Source organism: Lampetra fluviatilis, chromosome 4 (genome assembly GCF_964198595.1).
Source record: "Lampetra fluviatilis chromosome 4, kcLamFluv1.1, whole genome shotgun sequence".
Classification (NCBI taxonomy): domain Eukaryota; kingdom Metazoa; phylum Chordata; class Hyperoartia; order Petromyzontiformes; family Petromyzontidae; genus Lampetra; species Lampetra fluviatilis.
The window spans coordinates 7,875,470-7,899,239 of record NC_136278.1 but is presented as its reverse complement, the minus strand read 5'-3'; the positions used below and the strand labels follow the sequence as shown (position 1 = coordinate 7,899,239).

The 23,770-nt window shown below is 45.0% G+C and overlaps 1 protein-coding gene across 1 annotated transcript in view; it reads right to left on the bottom strand.

Annotated features, from left to right (window-relative positions):
• PDE6C (phosphodiesterase 6C) overlaps nt 1–23,770 on the bottom strand; it is a 30,072-nt gene continuing 6,302 nt past the window's right edge. The window contains exons 5-22 of the mRNA XM_078855086.1: nt 22,101–22,175; nt 21,866–21,930; nt 20,341–20,407; nt 19,170–19,217; nt 17,633–17,782; nt 16,438–16,581; nt 15,862–15,927; nt 14,214–14,360; nt 12,988–13,095; nt 12,515–12,624; nt 10,980–11,067; nt 10,299–10,399; nt 8,723–8,830; nt 7,752–7,815; nt 5,132–5,206; nt 2,957–3,040; nt 1,789–1,936; nt 1–308 (exon numbers count right to left, since the gene is read on the bottom strand). Coding sequence (XP_078711212.1) covers nt 244–308; nt 1,789–1,936; nt 2,957–3,040; nt 5,132–5,206; nt 7,752–7,815; nt 8,723–8,830; nt 10,299–10,399; nt 10,980–11,067; nt 12,515–12,624; nt 12,988–13,095; nt 14,214–14,360; nt 15,862–15,927; nt 16,438–16,581; nt 17,633–17,782; nt 19,170–19,217; nt 20,341–20,407; nt 21,866–21,930; nt 22,101–22,175 — 1,713 coding nt within the window. The 3' untranslated portion in view covers nt 1–243. The remainder of the gene's footprint in view (nt 309–1,788; nt 1,937–2,956; nt 3,041–5,131; nt 5,207–7,751; nt 7,816–8,722; nt 8,831–10,298; nt 10,400–10,979; nt 11,068–12,514; nt 12,625–12,987; nt 13,096–14,213; nt 14,361–15,861; nt 15,928–16,437; nt 16,582–17,632; nt 17,783–19,169; nt 19,218–20,340; nt 20,408–21,865; nt 21,931–22,100; nt 22,176–23,770) is intronic.

The following is a 23,770-nucleotide window of genomic DNA, read 5'->3' as shown; positions in this document are numbered from 1 at the left end:
ACGAATATTTTTTTGCGGGCCGTTTTGAAGCGGTAGGCTTCACGTGGCCGCGGGCAGTATGACGTGAAGTCATGGGTCGTAGTTGGTCTATTGGGCTGTAGCTTCCCCACCCCTGAAGCAGCAAAGGTTTACGGGAGGTTGTTTCTGCAGCCGCAGAGTGTGAAGCAGACACACACACACACACTGCTGCAGGTTTGGGAGATTCAGTTCGTTGCAGGTTGGCGGCGAGACGCCCCGGCGATTTCACACGATCACGCAACTCTTCGACTTGGGGGGTTCTTCGCATCCGCCGTTGGTCACCGCTTTGCCTGATAAAACAAAAGTGCGGAGAAACGGTTCGTGAGAAAATTAACCATTGGAACCTCATTTGCCAGTAAAAAATATGATAATTGTTTTTTTACCCTTCTATCTGGCAACAAAACTGACACCTTTTTTATAAGGAGTCATGTTTACATAGACCACAATACCTGCAGTCATAATGCAAACAAAAAACATAACTCTGATAATGTATGCACTGTCCTTGAAGTTGATTGGTCCACACCCGAGACAGCTTTCCTTAGAGCCTAGTCGCTTTTGGCGTCATCTGGTCCAACCCATGTGAGACTAGGCTCTAAGGAAAGCTGTCTCGGGTGTGGACCAATCAACTTCAAGGACAGTCCACATTATCAGAGTTATGTTTTTTGTTTGCATTATGACTGCAGATATTGTGGTCTATGTAAACATGACTCCTTGTAAAAAAAAGGTGTCAGTTTTGTTGCAAGATAGAAGGGTAAAAAACCAATTATCAAGAAAATAACCTTGAAGTGTGATATTCAATCTTGATTTGAAGCTTTCGTGACTGCAGGAATCCATACTCTTTGGTTCTTTCGGTAAAGTCACGTACGGAAAACACTTGAGCAAACGAATAGATTCTCAACAGCTCGTTCTGGTGGAGGCCACCTTCCGCCAGCAAATTGCATGAGCAAGAAACTGCAGGCCTGCACCTTTACCCGGCGGCAAGAGGAACAACCCATGGGGCACAAAACTGGACCCGAACTAAAAAAATCGGAACTTTACAAGTTCTCCAAACAGGAATGGAAAATGTCATTTTTTTTTTCACGTAGATGCCCAGTAGGGGCAGGTCAGAAAGTTACAATAACCAACAATACAAAACAACGATAGGAGTAAATATATAGGAAATGTAAGCAAATCACAAAACAAATATATAAGTTCAAATTGCACGAGTACATTAATTCCCAAGCTTGCGCAAGCCAGCAAAGCAACAGCAATAATAGTCCCAGACCACACCAAGACAACACACATTCGATAGTTAAACATTATAGTTTAACTATCGATACATGGCTAAGGATGCGAGTTACAAATCACAGGATAGATGTCGCAGTGTGAGCAATGGGGAAATATGTCATGGGTCGTTGAGCGTGATAAGACCTGACAGAAATGAATCCCCTATTCCAGTGTTCTTCATTGCAAGGCCCATTGGTGACCCCTGGTGACCCCTGGTGGTCTTCCTGCGCCCCTCGCCCCCCCCCCGATAATTAAATACACAAACGTGAAAAACACCACATCATCGTGCTGCTGTCAAACCCAATTGTTTCAAATATGTGGCAGCCCTCACGCTGATGTCTTACCGGCAAAAGTGCCTGCACCCACCCCCACCTGCCACTGAAAATGAGTGAAGACCGCTGCCCTATCACCACCGCCCCTTCCAGCAATAGCAAGAAGGGTTGGGGAGTGGGGGGCGGGGGAGCGGGGGGGAAAGGGGGGGGGCGGTGGGGGGGGCTTCATCACCTTGCACGGCCTCCGTCTGTTTCTGCTTCGCCTCCTCCAGCAGCTTGCACTTTGCGTCGTACTCGTCCGCGAGCGCTTTCCAGTGCACGCGGTTGTTTTGCAGCCCGGCGTACATGGGCGTTATCTCCGGGTGGAACCTCGAGAATTCCTGCGACGTGCAAAAATCGGAGGGCGGTGGAAGGGGGGGAGGGGTGAACCGTGGAGACCTTTGTTCGCGAGAACGTCTACAATGCAACATAGAACCGCCGTGAACATGTCATTATTCCGACGCTGAACACATTATTTGGTGATGTTGCTTTGGCTGCTGCTCCTGCTGCAGCGGTGCACAAGCATCTATATATATAAAAAAGGGAAATTTGTGAATATGTATGTCCGTTCGAAATGTTTAGCATATTTCCCAACATGCAACAAACTTGAAATTTGGCATGTGGGTAGTTTATAGACTGTACACAATGCAAAACGTATAAAAATATACTTTTGTATTTGGGGGGGGGGGGCGCAATAATGGATATATTTTGCACGGCAAGTGAGCGGTGACGTCACATTTGTGATGTCACCCGCATGCGGCAGCGTCATGCAGTGTGCCTGCTGACGTCACCCCCCCCCCCCTCCGTGTAGGCCGTGCATTAATCCAAGACAAGAATCCAAGCCGGGTAGTAAAGCTAGTAGTTAATAAAAACACAAACTCAACATATCTGTCAATAACAGGAAACAATATATAATAGGTGACGTTTCAGCCAATAGCCCGTCTTAATGTTCTCTGAAGAAGGGCCATTTCAATAAATATCACCTATTATATATATTTTTTTCTCTTGAGGCCACAATGTTATTGAAGAGGACGTTGAGTTTTTGTTGTTGTTAATGTTTACTCAATTTTGGCAATAAAGGGTTGTGAGTCAACCCCACTAACGTGATGTGAACTCGCATCCTGCTGATTGAGAGCCGCCACGTGCTCACACCACTCTGCCACTAGGGCCAATGTCATGACTTCTGCAAGCGCGAAATGATGACAAAATTATGACGGACGAACGGATGGACAGACGAACGGGCATGAGGACCGAGATCGACAGAGGAATGGGAATTACGACAGACAGGCGGATGGACGGACGAAGATAAACCATAAATGATTCCAGGCAAAGCCGGAAATCATTATAAAGCGATCTCTTGCCTTGTACACAAAGGTGCAGACGAAATCGATGAAACCGCACTGCAGCTTGGGAAGTTCAACTGCCTTGTTTCTGTCCATCATGGGCTGATGAATACAAAAAAATAACGCAAAGAGGGGGAAAAATGTTCATATAAATAGCACTTCTAAGAATGTCCAGCCTGCATTGCCAACAATAACCATCGAGCCCCTTTACCTCCTCTGCGGCTGTTGTTTCTGGAAGCATATGTCAAATGGAGGGGGTAATGTGGAAAACTGGGGTGGTATAAACACAATCGTGAATTCTAGATTTGAAGCTTTTGTGACTGCAAGGATTCATATTCTTAGTTTTTTTCGGTAAAGTCACGTAGGTAAAAAATTTAAATTCATAAAAGTAAAATCACAGCACAATTGCTGTGACGGTTCCACCTGAAGACGGAAGCTTGTGTTGCCTCTGAAACGTCGTGGATTTTTATTTTACTTTTATTAATTTTAATTTTTTACCTACCTGACTTTACAGAAAAAACCTAAGAATAACAATCGTGAATCACATGAGCACACCCGAACTGTTAATTGTTTGCAATTGAAACGTTAACGTCTCGTTCGTAAAATATGGCATGAAGAGCCAATTATACAACACTGTTTAGCTGAACAATTTACAACTCAGAAATCACTTCACGCTGCAGGGAAGTGTTTCTTATTCGACTGCCAGCGTCTAAATTAAACAAGTTATTTGGTGATGACAACGTTCTTTTGGTTAGAACGCGTAAATGTAAACGTGTCGTAAACCCACCTCCAACCAAACGCACCTTATTATGCATAATATTGGTCTCGAAAGCCTCCGTGTTTCACTTTGATTATCTGGTGATGCCTCCGTGGCAGTGGTGCACAAGCACGCATCACAACAACGTTCGGCGCGTTCGTCAATAACAACACAAACACCGTGGCCTTCAAAACCGCAGAGTAGTCTCTCTCTCTCTCTCTTCCTGTGTGCTGCAAAGAAGGGCTATTTCCCAAAACATGGCTCACTGTAGACTTTATTTTAAAAATGTTAAGGCCACAGAGTTTTCGATGAACGTGTTTTGAGTCGTAATGTCTAAATGACATGAGCGGCACGTGTGTGGGCACGTGTGTGGGCACGTGTGTGGGCACGTGTGTGGGCACGTGTGTGGGCACGTGTGTGGGCACGTGTGTGGGCACGTGTGAGGGCACGTTTGTGGGCACGTGTGAGGGCACGTGTGTTCTACACACGAAAGAGCAATGGCGCGGTGTTTTGTTCTGCAGTGCAAAGGGTGGTTTACGGCATTCCCAATTAAATCGATACTTCAGATCCGTTGATTTTGTTCAACCAGGTGAGAACTCGAGAGGCCAAGATATATTGTCTCGTGTGCAAGAGTGACCTGGGTCACCAAATTAACAAAAACAAAACAAATAAAGAACAGCGATGAGCCAAATAGAAATCGACACAAAGACCAAACAACAGCTATCAGACGATACATCGAAAATATTGCACAAGCATGAATCAATGTTAAATAAAAGTTACATATTACATTCCCTTCAACGCAAATTGGCTCGGGCAAAAAACTGATCACGGTACAATTACAAAATTAAGTTACAGAAACATTAACAGATATAGAATGACTAGAGCACCAATATCTATACAGACAAGGACATGTCAACTAATGATGTGTCACCTTTGTTTGTGAGGGCTGTGAGATGGCTGTGCAGCAATGGGTTTGGTCCACAGATATATTTAGTTCACTCACGAGCTCGAGTCTGTCGATTTTGAAATTGTCTCTGTGGAGCTTTCAGTGATATCCACTCAATTGGGTTGGGGTTTTTCCACACACTCTGCTTTCATTCCACATGAATCCAAAAACTCATGCATCACAATGCAGGAATTTTCAGAAAATATTCACAAGTCAGCGTGGCCTTCCTGGGTAAATAAGAGGTTGTGCTGTATTCTCTCGATTTGAAGACTCTTTGAGAACTGAGGCACACCCAAAACCAGTGCCCGGTGTGCAGGAAATTAACAAATCTGATCACACACACCTACAGCATGATAACACCTCACCTCCCCGCAAATGTTCACTTTAAAATAGCATCTTGCAACTCCACGACCCTCTAGCCACCTCGCATCTCCACGCCCCTCTCACCACCTCGCATCTCCCCGCCCGTGTAGCCACTGCGGGTGCTTACGATTGGGTTCTGCTGTAGGACCGTGCGCTCCAGGTCTCCCTGCTCCCAGAACTCGGCGGCGACCAGCAGTGCTACCTGGGGCATGGGGACGGCGAGACGCGCACATTGTTACATCTACTGCTAGACAAGGGCCACCCCTCCCCCATGGCCACGTGGTTGCACGCATGTCTGTTTATTTCGGGAGGAAATTAGACTTCGTCACCATCCCATTGCGAAGGAGACGTTACGTAAACTTTATACTCAACTGAATGGGGCTTTTTAGAATCCAGTAAAAATGCATGTCTAGCAATGTGGTTAAGACAACGAATACATGCTTGTCATTTATATGCATTAATTAATCTCTCCCCCCACTTCACTCAAGATGCCATCACATCCTGCCCTCTATTTAAGGAACGAAACAAGTGGACTTCTTCACAAATCTGACTGCCGCCTGATGAAGCTAGTTGTAATTACTGGCGAAACGTCGTACTCAGATTTTAAATGTTGTGGCTTTGCTCTCCAACACACCGGTGTGCTGTACTACGTTACAAACCTTACTAATTGGCTGTGTCGAGTGGTGGCGGGTTTAATGACACATATTCTTGGGTTTTTCGGTAAAGTCACGTAGGTAAAAATTTAAAATTAAAATGAATAAAAGTAAAATAAAAATAATTTAAATTTTAAATTTTTACCTACGTGACTACCGAAAAAACCCAATAATATGAATCATTGCAGTCACGAAAGCTTCAAATCTAGAATTAATGACACATTTATATATTTACGCGATCTAACCCAATAAAACCTGTATCATGGAGTATGCATGCTATTTAAATTCTAATTTTAGTGGCCTCATGTTATTTCCACAAGTATAATTGTAAAATGCCTTATTTTCGGTTATTTTCTCGTTGTTGTTCAAGGTAACTGTGAATGTACCCAAACGTTTCTGAACTTGAGGAATTAATCTCATCATTAGATAGCAGCCTGAACTTGAATGTATTCCGTATAATATGAGGAAGTTAACGTGTTTGTACAACAATAATCGGAAGTCAAACTTATTTTGCACCTTTCATTGAAGCGGTACTCCAAGGCACCTTACAATAACCCGATACACATCTATGGGATCTTTTTGCCAGTATCAAGATAACGGAAAATGAGAATAGGCTTTACCCCACCCACTGACCCAGAACCGGCCCTAGACCTTTGGGGGCCCTAAGCAAAATTTGGTTGGAGGCCCCTTTGATGTATGATTTTTTTCACCCACGAGCTAGCAGTGACTCTAGGGGGCCCTCTGCTGGCCACGGGGCCCTTTGCAATTGCAAGGGTCGCTTAGTGGCTGGGCCGGCTCTGCACTGACCCTTGGGCTACACCCATCTCAAACCCTTATAACTCCCTGCCTTAGCAGCGCTCCCACCATATATTGTCAGCAGCTCTGCCGCTATATTTTTCACCTGATGACGATTGCTTGTGTTGCGATCGAAACGTCGTGATATTGTTATTATTTTTTATTATTTGTTCTATCTATGTGGCTTTACCGAAAGACCCAAAGAATATGAATAATAAAACAGCTGTTAAGATGTTCAACGCATATATTTTTAATAATTTTCAGAGCATGTTTTGTTTGCATATTTTGCCACAAGTGTGTGTCATTAATGCAGACTTGATGCCCTGCAATGGATACATATTTGGTGTTTGAACATTTTTAACACTTATTTTATTGCTATTAAGGGTAAAGGCTATTCTTATTTTTTCATGAACCCTATACACAAACACCATGACACTGCACTCGATAAAGAACAGAGCATTAAAGCAGTCAATAAACATCCTCTCTTCATAAGCCGTACAATAAGCCCAAACGTAATGCCTCATCACACTCGCATATCATTCACACGTCATTCAACCAATTTCCACACATCCTCTCTTCATAAGCCTTACAATAAACACACATTAGACATCACATCCCACTGATGTAGTAATGATACAGCATTCGGCCATTTACCATATATCCCCTTTGTATAAGCCTTGCAATAAGCCCATCATGCATCGTGCAACACTCAAAATATTAATTGTGCCGCATTCAAAAATGTCCTACGCATCCGCTTCTCAATACCCATGCTCATTATGAAAATTTATTGTGAAAGAGCCACGTTTTGAGGGCAGACTAAAAAGCAGACCGACATGGCCACGGCCGAGGTTATCATGGAGGATGGATCTAGAACGTCGGAGCTCGTTTAGGAAGTCAGCAGCCAAAATAACAAGAAGAGACATTTTTTTCGAATTCTGTATAAAAAAACTATAATTTAGGAGCCGCAATGCGCGTGAATAGGGGAACGGTGCTCCTCAATAAATGGCCGTCACGAAGCCAGCCCCTCAAAGAGCCACCGCGGGGGCTCCGGAGACGAAGATCGCCGAGCCCTGAGCTAGTTTGACAAGACGCTTGCAACAACAAAAAAACTGGGAATACTAACACCTCATGTCATCCATAAGAGTTTTTTTTTGGGTTAGATCGCGTAAATATATAAATGTGTCGTTGAAACCCGCCACCACCCGACACAGCCAACGGGCAAGGATTGTCACGTAAACAGAACGTGGCACCGGTTGCGTGTTGGAGAGCCAAGCCACGACATCCACAATCTTGTCTTACCTTGCTCTGCACTTCCCAAGGCTTGGTGATGGCTGACAGGTCGCAGGCGGTCATCATCATCGCCCTGCGAATGGCATTTAGCGGACGGGGTTACCTCGCGCTACGCCGGTACGGTTTGTTCCATTTCGCGCTGCATACGCCGCTAACCTACTTCTACGAAAAATTCACCGTGCTACGCGGTTTGCATTCACTCACAAGCGGCTATACGGTCGGACGTGGGACAACGTTGTCTGTGTGCCACGTGTACTGTACGCAAAAATCTGTCAAAACTTGACCCCTCCCTGTACGCACGCGTACTTTTTATACACCCCCCCCCCACCTGCGTACATATGCCTGACGCACCCCCCAAACCCGAATCCTATGGAACGGCCGATATTTAATCCACGCACAAACGATCAAGAATTCATAATATTAATGTGTTTGAGCAAACAGATAGTCCACCGCCCGGACATTCTAACTCATTTGAAGGCCAATGTAGACAAATTATTATCGAGGCTTCCCCCCCCCCCCTACATACATTGTCAGTAGACGCCCCATACGCAAGCTACGCGTTAACCCCCCCTCCCCCCTCCATGCGTACGCACTAAGTGGATGGCCCCTAACGTGCCAGTGGCAGTGGTGGTGATGGCATCGACGGCTTCGACTATGATGACGTCTTGAGCTTGAAAGATCTCGTTTCAATTTAATACCTTAAACCCCTTGGATTATAACTCGACGTGTCGTGATAATTTGACAACAGAAAATTTCCGTCGCTAAAAAGAAACCCTCTCCGTCGCCACGGCTACCTGGTGGGCAACCGCTAAAAAATGTTTTCCTCCATCAGACTGGCAGGAATGAAAAATTAAAATACTTAGCGGAAAGGGGCTGAATTGACTCTGTCCGAGTCCCACCGAGATATGCGTGACTGGGACGGTGGCACGAATTTCGTTTCCCGTAAGTTGCTGCGTCGCACGCCACATCTGTAGCTTTACATGATGATCTCCTTCTTGGTGGGGTCGCAGGTGATGTACTTGATGGCTTCAGCCTCGTTCCCCAGTGTCTCGCAGTGGTCCACTATCTTCACAAACATCGCTCGCTTCCTGCGGGTTTTAAAGCCAGAGAAATAAAACACGCACGTTGTACACGCGCCTTGTAATGAAGAGTATAGCGTGAGTGCAATGGTTCCTGGACATGAGGTCCAACGGCAGATGAAAAAAACATCGGAGGTAGCCCTCCAAGACGGCGCGTAATGATTGTTGACAAATGGGCCCGACCATGTTCGTGGAGTGGTCTTGCCTATAACGTCAGACAACCCAGAGGCATTGGTTCAACAGGCTGATTGTGAAAGTCAAAGCCTATCTAGAGTTTATCTGCTTAAACAAATGGCATTTGTTGCACACTCGAAATGAAGGACATAGGCAGGTGCTCCAAATCGAGGGCAAGCACATTTATTGTGGTTAATAGCAATCTTGTGAAGAGCAGCACCGTCACTCTGTAAAATGCAACAGCACGTGTCACACGCAGCAATTCTTCCGAGCCGCCATTAACCATGTGGCTGGTTTACACGTGCGGTTATTCATTAACCCTGCCAGCCACCTACAGGCCCGACTCAGTCATCACATGCTGCTGTACACACATGCATTGATGCACTGTACAGCACATCAGGACTTTCACAGAACCACACTTTACTCCCTTGCTGCACAAGGATATAATTAAAAGAGTGATCCATTCCTAATGTGCCACACATTGTAAGCATTGGCTTAAAAAAAAGACTCATAGGCTGACGGGATGAAAAACCTATTTAATTTTATGCAGAAGACGGACATTCGTCCGCCTTAGCTATTATTTAATTACTACTATAATGAGCCAAGAATGTCTGTTTGTGTGTAACGTGCGTGACGTCACTCCACATGCCGCACCCCCCCCCTCGTCATTAATATTCATGAGTAGGTGGATTTTTACACTCACCCAGAAGAAAGTCGAGTGGAAATAATATTTTTTTCACAAATTTGCTTTAAATTTCACGTTTCTTTATTGAAAGTGAATCTAATAAATAATTATACGCAGCAAAAAAGTGGATTTGGTGTCTTTATTTATTTCTTCAGCACTTGAGACAAAAGGTAAGTCTAATTTATGCTTCTACATTATGGTAAAATAGACATTTCTCGGTGATTTCCCAGATATTGTATCGATTTCTAATTAATTTCAACCCCAGCGACCGAAAGCAGAAGAGAATAAAGTATCAAAGCAGTGAATTTGAACAAATTTAAGGTCAGTTATATACAGTGCTACAGTGACATGAAGTGAGGTGTTTGATGACTTCGTTTTGTGCCAGATTCACTGCCATTAATACAGTGCTACAGTGAAATGCAGTGAAGTGTTTGATGACACACTTTCGTGCAAGATTCACTGCCATTCAATTTACACAAGATACAATTATACTCTGCTCATTTTTTTCGTAAATATTACAGCTTCCGTCGTCCTAGGACGGGCAAAAGGGCAAATTTCCTATAATCCTCCACGGCAGTGCGCGACGAGTGGGTGTGTGCACACAGACCGATCCCTTACTTGAAATAAAGAGCCAAGTCGGTGGCAATGATGGCGACTTCCATCAGGTGGAGGACGGTATCGTACTGCCGACGGTTCAGGTTCTGGAAGATGTTCAGAGTCTGCAAAAGAGGGCGACGCGAATGCGCCGGTCGTCAGTGCCGCTGCCAAACTCAATGGAGCGCGATTGCTAATTCAGTGGCACTGCAAGGGGACGTAATGAATCCGCGACAGAATTCATGATAAATTATGTTACAGTTTCAGGCCCATATGTGGAGTAATTGAGCGTGGATTTGCCCGTATACGATTTTTTTTGGGGGGGGGGGGTATGTTCTTCTTGCACAAATAAGGAACAGTGGAATTGGAATCGTCATAAATGATACCGACTTTTTCCAGCGTTAAAACGATCCTAAGCTCGATCACTGCTCAATCACTGCTCGATGCTCGACCAGAACTCGAACACTAGACCATTAGCTATCCTGAGCGTTGACGTAATTTATCATTTATTCTGTCGTGGATGCATTGTGTCCTGTTCCAGCGCCTTTCTTTTTTTGGTGGCGGGTTAAACGTGGGAACAGTGCCTGGCCCTCGTCGCTAACTGGTCTGCGCACATTAGCGACGGTAATGCCGCTGCTGTGTCATTTGGCAGTGGTGCTCAAGCACAAACAAACAAAAACCGAGCTCGACGCGCTCGTCAGTAACCTCGTCGTTGAGCAGGGTTTTGGCGTAGTCCAGGTGATGTCTCTCCATGATGGACGTCCCGTGGAGCCTTGCGAGCGGAGCTGCAGACCTACGAACGGGCACAGCGCGCAGCGGCGGCGTATGAACACACACACAAGCGAGGTTTTAACAAATTCTTAGGTTGTTTCGGTAAAGTCACGTAGGTAAAAAAATTAAATTAATAAAAGTAAAATAAAAATAAAAATCACGACGTTTCGGAGGCAACACAAGCTTCCGTCTTCCGGTGGAACCGTCACAGCACGATAGCTGTATCAAGTGAGATAAATTCCAATAAAACAGTCCTTAAATTTCGATTTAAAGCTTTCGTGACTGCAGGGATTCATCTTCTTGGTTCTTTCGGTAAAGTCACGTAGAAGGGAAGTAATAAAATAATAAAAATAAAACATAATAAAACAATTCTCACGACGTTTCGGCCACAACGCAAGCAGCCGTCCTAGCCTGAGGACGGCTGCTTTACCGAAAGAACCAAGAAGAAAAACAGTCCTTGTACATATACTGGTTGAGGGTGGGAGGAGCCAAGGTAGGCCCTGAATATTATTTTTGTGAGGTTCGGTGCGGCTGAAGCACGCCATTCCTAACAGCGTGCCCTTGAGACACAGGGCAGCAGCGGTAGACAGTGATGCCAATACCGTATTGGTGATATCTAAAAAGGAAAACAAACTGGTACATAGGCTGTATAAAACACGCATGCAGCGTGTACAAGTCACGTGACATGCAAGTAATGCTGGGAGTACCGAGCTGTGCCTGTATATTTGGAGTTTGCGTGTCTCTCTCCCCGTGGTTGCGTGGATTTTTCTCCGGGTCCTCCGGTTTTTCCCTCCACATTTAGAGAGACACGCGTTCAGAGTATTTGGCTGCTATAAATGTCCACGCGACAAGCCGCTTCGTTGAGCTATCATTTGTGGCCAGGTCGCTTAATAGAAAAGAGCTAAATAGCTCAGTGGGCCTTACCGAGTAAAATAAAAAATCTTTTAGTTATGGTCACAATATCAACTCGTTTTCGCTGTCCGCAGCAATCGTCGACTCGTGTGCGATTCTTACTCCTCGTTTCTTTCCAGCATGCTGTCACCTTTTTAAATCCTTTATATTAAGTTCGCTTGCTTGCTTGCGTGCTTGCGTGCTTGCATGCTTGCTTACGACCGTGCAAATCTCTCGGTCGTTTTTTAACCCACTTCCCGTGATCCAATCGAGCTGACATTTTCCACACAGACTCGTTGTGCGTGACAATTAATGTTCGTGAAAAAAAACTTTCCAAAATTTTACACTGTTTAGGGAAAAAAATTATAATATTTAATTACCAATTGCTTAATGCTGGCAGACAATCATCTGACCCATAGGTGGCAGCCATCTCAAGCCAGAGGACGAGAGGACTCTAGCCGCCACGCATATAAAGGATTTATAGTGAAAAACTTTGTTTTTACGGGTTAATTTTTATCCGTCTCCATTTCCCCCGCGGTTCAGGGGCGAGTGCTAGACGGGGACCACCGCAGCCTTACTTCAATTGGTAGAGGTTGTTGGTTCCCCTGTGGTCGATGTCGTGGCAGAACGCCGCCGCCACCATGGCGAAGGCGTCCAGGTCCGTGAAGTACTTCTTCAGCTTCCCCGTCTGCGTGGGCAAGAAGAGCCGCCGCGACGTTTAGCCGCCGGCGATTCATGAACAGAGGTGGCCAAGCGGAGGGCCGCGTAAATAAATGCCGCTTTTCGGAAGAGTGTCTTCAATGCTGGCTAGCCTTCACGCTAATGTTACGTTGCTAATGAGTATACATGCGTGAATGCGTTTGTGGAAAGCCTTTTACGAGTCAATTCATTGTTGTCTCAAGCATCTCGTGATGTACTCTTGCAAGCAAAGCAGAACAATATTTGTTTTAAGCACAACACGAGGGTGTAAATTATGCATTTTTGTCGCTGTTAAGAGTCCAAGCAATGGCAATATAGAGCCGTTTTCGGGCAAAAAGACGGAGGTCCTCACCATCAGCAGTGAAAACATCGTCTGGCCCACGTTGAAGCCATGGCGCCAGTTGTGGTAAGTTATAGTGCGGTAGCCCTTGCTGACGGTAATCATCCAACGCACCAGTGTCTGGAAATAAAGAAAACAAATTAAAGTATATTAATTCGAGAATGCTGGGGGGAGGGGGGGAGGCGTTCACACAGCAGCGGATACATCGTGGGTGAGGATGGCTATGAATTGGAGCATTGTGTGACCCTGGACAATGACACTTTTTACGTAGGTGTATATTCATCTCGGTGACGATGTTTAATGTGCGATTGGCAGTGGCATTGTCTGTTTGCCAATGGCCTCCCTGGTGAACGGGAATTAAATGGGGCCTCATTCTTCATTCTCCTCCCATTTTGGTAGCCAGGAGGCTGGGCCCCCTCCAGCCCATGCGCCACGGTTCAGTTGCACTGCCTGCACACACAAAAGCTACACCGCTGTGGATAAAGCATGTCCAGGCCACTCGGCCTAGATACAGGGCTTGTGCCGCTCTTCTTAGGTTGTACGTTACCATTGTGATTCGCTGTTGCGTTACTGCAATGACTATTATAACACAAGTAGAAGAAGCTATTGCTTGAACGGAAACACAAATGTTGATTTAAAAAAACATCAATTCCACACCTCAGGGCTTGTAAGTCCTCGTGGTGAAACATATTGTTCGCTCTACTCCACTTAAGCTGCATAAAACTTCACACGCAATTAGAAAAAAAATGTACGCTCAACTAACCCTAAACATACCCAATCTCTTTGGATCTTAGAAGCCAAGCAGAGTTGATCCTAGTCGTGAGTTAGATGGGCGACCACCACAACTTGCCAGGTGTTGTAGGCGTGGGGCTGCGAGATGGCCGGCCAGGAGATGGCAGTACTGAGGGTCACCCCCCTTCATTTGTGTGGTGGAGTTTCGTCGGCTACTCTGGCTTCTTCCCACTTGAAGTGCGTTGGTGAAGGTGGCACGCACCGGACCGACCGATTTGCAGCATCACTCGCCAAGTGGCGTTAACCACGGCTGCGAATCGAACTCGAGTTACCGTCAAGTTTGTCGGCGTATTGCTCTAACTGCTGGCGCCCTCTGCAATGACTATTGCTGTAATTCAGTACAATGAATGAATAGACACCACTGACTGTTTACGATTCGTTCATTCGCGGATTTATCATTTCCAATGCTACTCGTTGCGAAACAGAAACACGCCCGATAAGTGTACCTCCGGTGGGACCTTGAATTTGTCGACGACGCCCAGCTCGAAGAAAATCCTCATGCCTCCCTTCACCAGGTTGAACTCGGTCTCCTCGAGGTCGCTGAAGTGGAACTCGTAAAGTTCCATCTCCTTGGGGTCGGGCAGCTCCTGCTTCTGCACGGCCCGAAACAAAGGTCGCGTTACGGCCACCGCTGTGAATGACCCCTTGGCGAGAGTGATACCTCCTCGCCCAACTCTTCTTGTCGCTTGCGTCGTGGCGAGAAAGAGAGATGTGACGGTAATCGCGGAGGGACTTGAATTCTTAAGTCTCTCCGTGAATCGAACATCACCATCATCATCATCAAGATCAATGGGCAGATAGCCCGTAGGTGTCCACTGCACATTTCGTCGTTTCCACTTCAGTGACCTCGAACGTAGCGCTTTGCAATTTCCCGGCGCTCTCGATGGAAAATTGCCCAGAAAATATTGAGGCTCAAGAACCTCCACAAGTTGATTTGAAGCTTTCGTGACTGCAGGAATCCAAACTCTTTGGTTCTTTCGGTAAAGTCACGTAGGTAGAAAAATGAATAGATCACGACGTTTCGATCGCAACACAAGCAACCGTCATCAGGTGCGAATCAAACACAGCAATCATCCACTGGTGGTGTGTTTAAGGGCGGCTGCGAAATTCAACCCTTTAGCTAGTACCGATTTTAGGCTGTCGGAGATTGGGCTGTTACTATGATTGATGACAATCTTGTTAACATCTAACTTTTTAATGCGTGGCTCTGGCCACACAAGGTAATGCCGATCGCCTTTACACTCTCATCTGCTGCTGTTACTTCTCCTAACTCTAAACGGATCTTGTTAGGGCCAGCCTAGCTCTAATCTCAGAGAGAATAAGATTGCTCCGATTTGAACTTGATCATTTGGACAAGACTCTCTTATAATCACACTTAGCATTAACAGATAAAATGTCCACATCTGAATCGGACCATGTAGATAAGATGACAGTTTCTTCAGCTACTTGAATGTCAACCAAATGTAAAGTTAACTTGATTGCGAAATTCAACCTCCTGTCAAAGTGTATCAGCAGTTAGTCAAAAGAGCTCGTCATGACAACAATAATGATCTTGACTTAAAGCTTTCGGGACTGCAAGAATTCATATTCCTGGGTCTTTCGGTAAAGTCACGTAGATAGGTTTTGTTATTTTTTTTTAATATATTTTCTTTGAACCTACGTGACTTTACTGAAAGACCCAAGAATAACAATAATGATATGAAAATATAAGAATAGTTTTACCCTTTCTGGCAATAAAACCAAATAGAAAGCTTTTGTAAGGAATCATGTCTGCATTAACCGCACATACTTGTGGCGAACATGCAAACAAAAACACATGCTCTGGTAATATATGCATTGTCTTTGAAACTGGTCTACACCAACAACAATGATAATGCAATGCATAACACGAGCAATTTTTCACGGACATAAATAACCGTGACTCGCGGAGCCACGTTCAGTGTTGCTAGAAAGCTGAGCAGGAACAGGCGGGGCCTTTAAGAAGGAGGTGGGACCTTTAAGAAAGAGGTGGGGCCTCAAAGAATGAGGTGAGGCCTTTAAAAGACCAAACGTGAACCCTGCTGGAGATGCGTTCACTCGCTCTTCGATACTTACGACCAACTTTTTGAGTTCAGCTTCTGAGCAGTTTTCAATATCCTTGTCCAGGATCTCTTTGTTTTTCTGAAAGACAAATTTTTTTCCCCAGTTGTTGAAGAAGGACATTGACTCAACAAATGTAACCGCACAAAATTAATATCAGATTTGAGCCTGAATATTGAAACTGAACGGGTCCTACCTAGAAGCCGTGCAAAATTATTATAAATAGACAAACATTCAATTTCTCCATTTTAAATAATACCTTTTTGTTCTTTAGCCTATGGGCCTTCCAGAACAATATTTTAAAGGAGAATTTAAGTTGGAAAACTCTGGATTAGTCTCAACTCTCTTTCTCAGTTAAAACAGGTCTGCTTATGAATATATGGCTTCACAACTTTGTTCTCGAAGGTCTAAATTGGCAAAAGACTAAAACAAATATTTTACATAGAAGAATAAACGTAAAACATTATTATTATTATTATTTTACACATGTTCCTCCCAGATGGTGCCTAATGTGTAATAAGGCAGTCATAATCAATTCACTGTGGGATGACGGCCTCCCCAGAAGTTCCCCCGAGACCGTCAAACACGTACTATGACGGTTTGAAGCTCGCTGTTAGTGCACTTGTTGTGATAAAACAGCATCTCCAAGGCAATGTCCTTCCTGAACTCAATCTTGTTCATCTTGTCATACGTGTCCGTGTTCAGCACGGACCACCCCAGGAACTGCGTCAGGGCCTGAAACGAACGACGGACAACAGAAAAGGATTGCTGCTCATCACAGTGATGGTAAGATTTGTGGCTTAAACACGTGATTCGTAAATATTAGGGATCTCCTTGAACACGCTACTGTACGTGGTTAGACGATCAGGGCGAGATTTTAACCGGGCCTCTGCGGGGCAGCGATCCGGGAAATATTTATTTACCCGACACACCACATCCAGTATACCGTTCGCTATCTCTGTGTCATCGACTGCAGTCTACCTGTGACCCGGAAAATATGAATCGAGACATGAAGTCCTGCGTAAGAGTATTTATTAGCTGTGACGTCAAAGCTCTTCGCTCGACTTGAATTGAGAAACGTTTCCGACTTTCATACTCTCTGTGTCAGATTGAGTAGTGTGGATGTTTGATACGAAAAAACAAGCGTACCATTCGCAGTATTTGGCACCCAAATTTAAAACGAGTATGCCTCCGACCAGATCATCCTGAATGTGCCCAATCTCATCAGATCTCAGAAAATGAGTGAAAAGTTGAGCCTGGTTAATACCTGGATAGTGGGCTGCCTGATAATACCAGGTGCTATAGGATTTAGCTGCAAGGTGGCCAAATTTGCAGCGGGGCAGTGGGTTCGGGTACCTATTTGTGCAGATTACTGAGTGATACCTCCTCCAGAGGACCCGGAGAAAAATCCACGCGACCACGAGGAGAAGATGCAAACTCCAAATACACAAGCATCAGGGTCGGGATCGAACCCACGATCTCATGCATACCAGGCGAGGAAGATAATATCTCGCCACCGCGGCGCCCTGGGTTTTTAAACGTGGGAGGAAACCGGAGCACCCGGGTAAAACCCCACGTGTGCAAGGGGGCAACGCTCTATCCCACTTGGAACACGTGGGGTCCACATTTTTGCTGCACCGCCTTCTCCTGGCAAGCCAGTGTACGGCACCATCCTTGAACGCTCGCACGGAGGGAGCCAAACAACTTCTGCGCGGCGATCCACCAACCTCGATGCCGCATTACAGGCAGCCACGCGCGCAGCCACCGCGGTTGATGAAACGCTCACCTCCATGATCATCTCGTCAAACTCATCAAAGGGCTTGCCGTCCTTGCGGTTGAAGAAGGTGGCGACGCCCACGATCTCCTCCTTCTTGTTGACGATGGGCAGCGAGAGGACGTTTCGCATCACGAAGCCCGTTTCGTCCACGGGGTTGAGCTGCGGAACAAATCGACAACGCAGCGACGGCTGCTTCGAAAAAAAACCCAGGAGGTGGACCGTAGATAAGGATTCCTTTTATCACGCTGCTCAAATGAGACGCGCAGGGGTCATGGCGAACCAGCCCGGCTTGGCTCAAGAGCCTCCGGGTTGTTTTTCCACTGCAGAACCCGAGCTGTGCTGCTGACATCATCATTTAGATTATTCAGATTATATTGCTGCTCCAAATGTTCACGTGATAAGCCAGTTTGTTGAACTATCATTCGTCACTTAAAACTTTCGTGACTGCAGGAATTAATATTCTTGGTTCTTTCGGTCTGATGAAGACCGCTTGTGTTGTGATAGAAACGTCGTAGGTTTTTTGCTATTATTATTTTCAATTTAGTTTAATTTTTAATTAGAATTTTATTGTATTTATTTTATTTTCTATCTACGTGACTTCACCGAAAGAACCAGGAATATATCATTCGTGGTCAGGTTGCTTCTAAAAAAGAAGCTAATAGCTCGGTGGGATTCACCTGGTAAGCTAAAAAATGGTTTAGTTGTATTTGTGTAATATTTCTCAGCGATGTGTTTACCTTTGCCTATAGTTTGCACCCCTATCGTGTTTTTGTATTGTTTGTTGTTGTAACGTTCTGACCTGCTCCGACCTGCACATCTGTGAAAACGAGCTTTATCACTCATCGGATCTGAACACCATTGAGATCAGCGATGGGCAACCTAGACTTGAGCGGCCTTAATTTGCCTCAGTGGGCCGCAAGTTTGAAATCGTGCTTGTGCACTAATCGTGACGGCACGCATCACCCTAACACACTGAGACCAGGACACCACGAGGGGCTCCACGGGCCGCAGGTTGCCAATGGCTACTTTGGATGCTGACATTGTGATCGGACCCAGGAATGCACTGCCACAAGAACAAACCGTCCCACAATGCATTGTGCCGGCAACATTTGTATCATTTTACTTTAAAAATAAAATGACTTTATTTCGTAATACTCTTGATTATCGAAGGGTTTGTCTGGTACTGAATAGCAAACTAGTAGGTGATTGTTCAAATGTCTATTTAAAAACTGGTCATCAGAAAACATAAAAAAATTCATTCTCATCAGGCCGCATGGTGTTAATTGCAATCTACAATCCTTTATTAACCCCATCTCTCTGTCCTCTCTATTAATGCGTTATGAAGAAGAGCCATTGCCATGTTGTTCATTGTGTATATATTTTGTCTTCTAAGGCATTGTTATTTACGAATTAGTTTAGTTGTTAAATGTACTTAGGCACCACTGCCAATACACTATCACTAAAAAAGTACGTAAAAAATTGGCCAGTTGTTTTGTACACGTGGATTTATCAGTAATTCGAGTGGTATGGCATCTGGTTTACTCACAGAAAACTTGAACATTTCATCGGCAGGAGCGTTCATAATGTTGCAGATCTGCATCACAAATTGGACAAACGGTTAATTATTAACCTGATCAATACGGTAACAACAACGACAACTGAATTACGTACCAGGGGTGGAATGATTCGCCCTCCCTGGAACATTTACGACTTGGCAAGATTCACGGTTGTGATTTCATTCAATAAATACATTTATTTTTATATTACAAAGAATGAAAGCACCCCGAGTGATTTTAGACATTACGTGCAATGCAATGAACATTTATAAATGTAACACATATAATGTGCATGCTGTCAGTTACAGTAAACCTATAAAATAATAACATGACTAATGAAATCAATGTCATATAACCTTGATTCCTTCTGTTACTCTAGAAAACTATTTGTAATGCACAAATATAATTGTTAATGTCAATATATTTACAACTGTTACTTCTCTTATTTGTTAATTCCTAAATAATTGTTTTACGAAAAAAAAGTTACATTTTAAAGTAAAAATGAGCGGCGAGAGGCGCAAGTGGACAATATTTAGCAAAACGGACGATACAATTATCCTGGATCTTCTATCGTACGATAGATCTTAGCATCGTCAACTCGCATCATCCCCTATTAGCCAGGCCTTAAGTTAAGCTGGAGCTGTCTGGGACTGTGCTCAAGAAAACATTTTCTCCACCCCCACTGCCCCTTTATGATTCTGATTCATTCCCCACTGCTGCTGAGGGGCACGGGAGAGGTTGGGGAAAGATCTCATGAGAAGTTACACCCGGAGCCTGAAATCTACGAGGCCATCTATCCGACTGGAGAGCAATTTAGGAAACCTTACGAGGGAGATGCATGCCAGAGGTCGCAAACGGGTTTTGATTCCTTACCCATATCTGGCCGCACCAGGGTCGCAAACGGCGACCCGTACCCGGCCGGGTACCCGTTCCGTACCCGAAATAAGTGACAAACGGCTACTCACCAGTGACTCACGGCCTACCCGTACCCGTACCCGGCCGCACCAGGGTCGCAAACGGCTACCCGTACCCGGCCGGGTACGGGTAGCCGGGTATCGGGTAGGGTACGGGTATCGGGTACCCGATTGCGACCTCTGATGCATGCCCTGCGTATGAATGATCGTATGCCCCCCACCCTCTGTAGAACAGTAGGCAACTTACAAAGCCGGACTCTGCCACGTAGACTGGAAGGCCGCTGAGTAAGGCCCAGTGGTCATCTGGTGGAGTTCTGTGAAAAGGAAAGAGGCATTCGTTACAAATATTTTTCATGACTCTGCGTTTGTCCTTAATCCTGACCTCATATATCGCGTGGGGCAGAATGAAAAGTATCTAAAGCGACACGATCCCTTCCCGATGGCGTAGCATGGTTGGCACGGGCCCATGGTGCAGATTATTTTGATGGTTTTGCTGCTGTAAATTGCCACATGATAAGCCACTTTGTTGAGCTATCATTTATGGCCAGGTTGCTCCTGAAAAATAAGTTGATATCTCAGTGGGCTTCGACAGGTGGGATAAAACATTGTTTCGTTTTGTATGTTTACGGGTGACGTTTGCCTTTCCTGTACATTGCACTACTATTGTGTGTGTTGTATTGTTATTGTAAAGTTGTTTCGATTTAAAGCTTTCGTGACTGCAGGGATTCATCTTCTTGATTCTTTCGGTAAAGTCACGTAGAAGGGAAATAATAAAATAATAAAATAAAACATGTATTTTATTATGTTTTATTTGTATTACTTTATTATTTCCCTTCTACGTGACTTTACCGAAAGAACCAAGAAGATGTAAAGTTGTTATCGGCGCCTAATGGACTTCTGTGAAAAAGAGCTTTGCACCTCATCGGATTTCTCCAGTATCAATAAATATTATGATTAGGAATTAAATTATCTTTTCCCACCCACCCACCGCCCAGTCCAATCCCCCCACCTGTCTTCATAGCCTGGCACCTGCCCCCCCACCCACCCTGACACGTGGGCCCCAGTGCAGTTGCACCGCCTGCACACTCGACATCTACGCCACTGATCCTTTATAGACGGTGGCGATACTCACTTATTTTTGTATTTCAGTCGGAGATGCAAATGCACGTTGAACAATAATGGTGAAGACCTTCCCAAGTGGAAATGTGATTGTGACAATAAATAATTTTGAGGTCACTGGAAGATCTCGAAGCGACGTGACGTCTGGCGCCATTTGGAATATCTCAAAGTTATACGACATCTGGCATTTGAAAAAGCTCAAAAGTGAGGCCTTAATCAGCTTTTTGACAGGAAATCTCTCTCCGACCTCTTTACAAAAGTGGCACGCTGTAAGGTATTTAAAAGTGTATTCTCTTATTTCAATGCAATGCACTTAAGGCAGCGTAAGAGCCTCAGGGGAAACCTGTGTACAGATAAAAAATCGTATCAGCAAATGTTCAAGACAAATACAAATGGCAGCATCTGCTGTAATGGTATTGAGTATTTATATATGTATTTAAAGAACATGTGATATTCCATTTATATGTGAAGCATTACGCCTCCAAAATAAATGTCCTTGATTTTGGGATCTGGCATAACAAATTAGGACATTCCATTAAAATACAGTACTATTCGATCGATGACAAGTGGAATTTCACGTTATGAGAAATGGAGGCAGTGGTATAACTGGAGTGCAAAACGTTAACATGCCAGGGTCTGTTCGAGTAACTCACGGGATGACTTTGATTTCTTCCTTGCCAATGAGGATGTAGTCAATGATCTTGTAGAAGTGAATTTCCTGAAGATAAAAAAACAAGCAGCGGCTGAATTGTCCGTACATGCGAAAGAAGTTGAACGTGCAAACGCACATACATACATGGACGACGGTTCGTCAAGGGGCGCATGCGAGCGTTGTCGTTTAAAAATAAAAAAAATGCGAGACTTCGTTTTCCGGCAGACAAAACTCACCCTTCCGTCCGGAGTTTTGGGGCCTTTGTAAGGTGCGACCTCGCCCATTTGAATGGCCCACTCGTCAAAAAATTCCTGCAGGGCAAGGGCCACATAAGCGGTGGTCAAAACATCACGAACGCAATTACAGACCATCACGGGACCTCCCTTGCCAGTATCAAAAGATAGGAACAGGTTTTACCCTCTCTGGCAACATTAAGATGTTAAAACACCAAACAGAAAACGTTTTCAAGGAATCACGTCTGCATTAACCACATGTACTTGTGGCGAACATGCAATTAAAAACACATGCTCTGGTAGTTTATGCATTGTCTTTGAAAAGTCGTCCTCTGATCGAACACTGTTTGAGACTAGGCTCTAAAGAAAGCTGTCTCTGGTGTGGACCAATCAGAGTCTAGGGCAGCGGTCCGGCAATCTAGAACCCTGAGAACGACTTTCTAAGGGTGCTTTATAAATGTAAATGATTATTATTAAATTATTAACCTGCAGTTCTTTAAGGACTGCTTCGTGAGGTTTATTTATTAAGGGCCACTGTCTGGTATGCACGCGCATTGCGGCTCGAGAAATATTGAGTTGTTTACCGAATTCGGAAAAAAAAATGCTTCTCCTTTGTTGTTTTGGTTGCTGAGCCCTGGTGTTGGGATTCAGTGGGAATGTTCTGGATGAAGGAAACGCTTAATATGTGCATTGTTATTTGAAAATGAGCATGTATTGATGAGTGGGCTTGGGTAGGATACATCGCTCGAAGGCATCGCGGCTCATGGATTCGACTGATACTGCTCGCCGAATGGCATCCAGGAGGGAATACAGCCGAGAGGATCACCACAGAGATGGAGCCAATGAGATGGGCTCGTGCCCAGGAGCGAGATCGATTGTGCCATCACATCGCCATAAGTGATGGCTGTGGCACGGAAAGGCCTTTGTCCAGGAGTTAACAGACCAAGGCAGATGATGATGAATTGATATGTGTTACCAGGCCCGAGAGAGAGAGAGGGAGACTGTAGAAGTGAAAAACTTGAATCCCACGACACCACCACAGCATCCCTCACAAGTGTAAATTTGCATAGACATTGAACCCTGAACTCCGCCAGGCTCCTGAATATTCTAGACTCCAGAACGATTTGTAGTGATTGCCACTGTCCGGTTACTCGTGCTGCTCATTTCCGCAGACCCCGGGTGGGGAACCTTTATACCTCACCGAGGGCTGAATAGGACTGTCAAACATGTTTGGTGGTCCGCACATTAATAATACGCACCGTCGTCACCCAACAATATTGAGAAAAATAACTTGTGACTGAGCGCAAGACAATCATGAAAACACCGTTTCCAGATTTCAAATATCCCCCCCTCTAATACCTGATTAGAGGGGTTAAGAAGATTGTGGTGATGGCTTAGTACAGTTTGCAGGCCTTTTCGAAATGACAGGCCTCATGTGGCTGTGAGCCTTATCAAATTAAATCACGGGCCATACCTGGGCTTGCATGCCGTAGGTTCCCTCCTATAGAGGTGGTACGTACCCGGGTGTAGCGAGCCATTATGTAGCCAGTATCTACATCACGGTCCGTGCATGGGGTGGCTACATCGACGTCCGCATATAGCCCCGCCCCTCGGGGGCAGGGGGGTATATAGGGCGGTGCGCGAGAAAGCTCGGGGAGTCGTTGGAGCCAGTG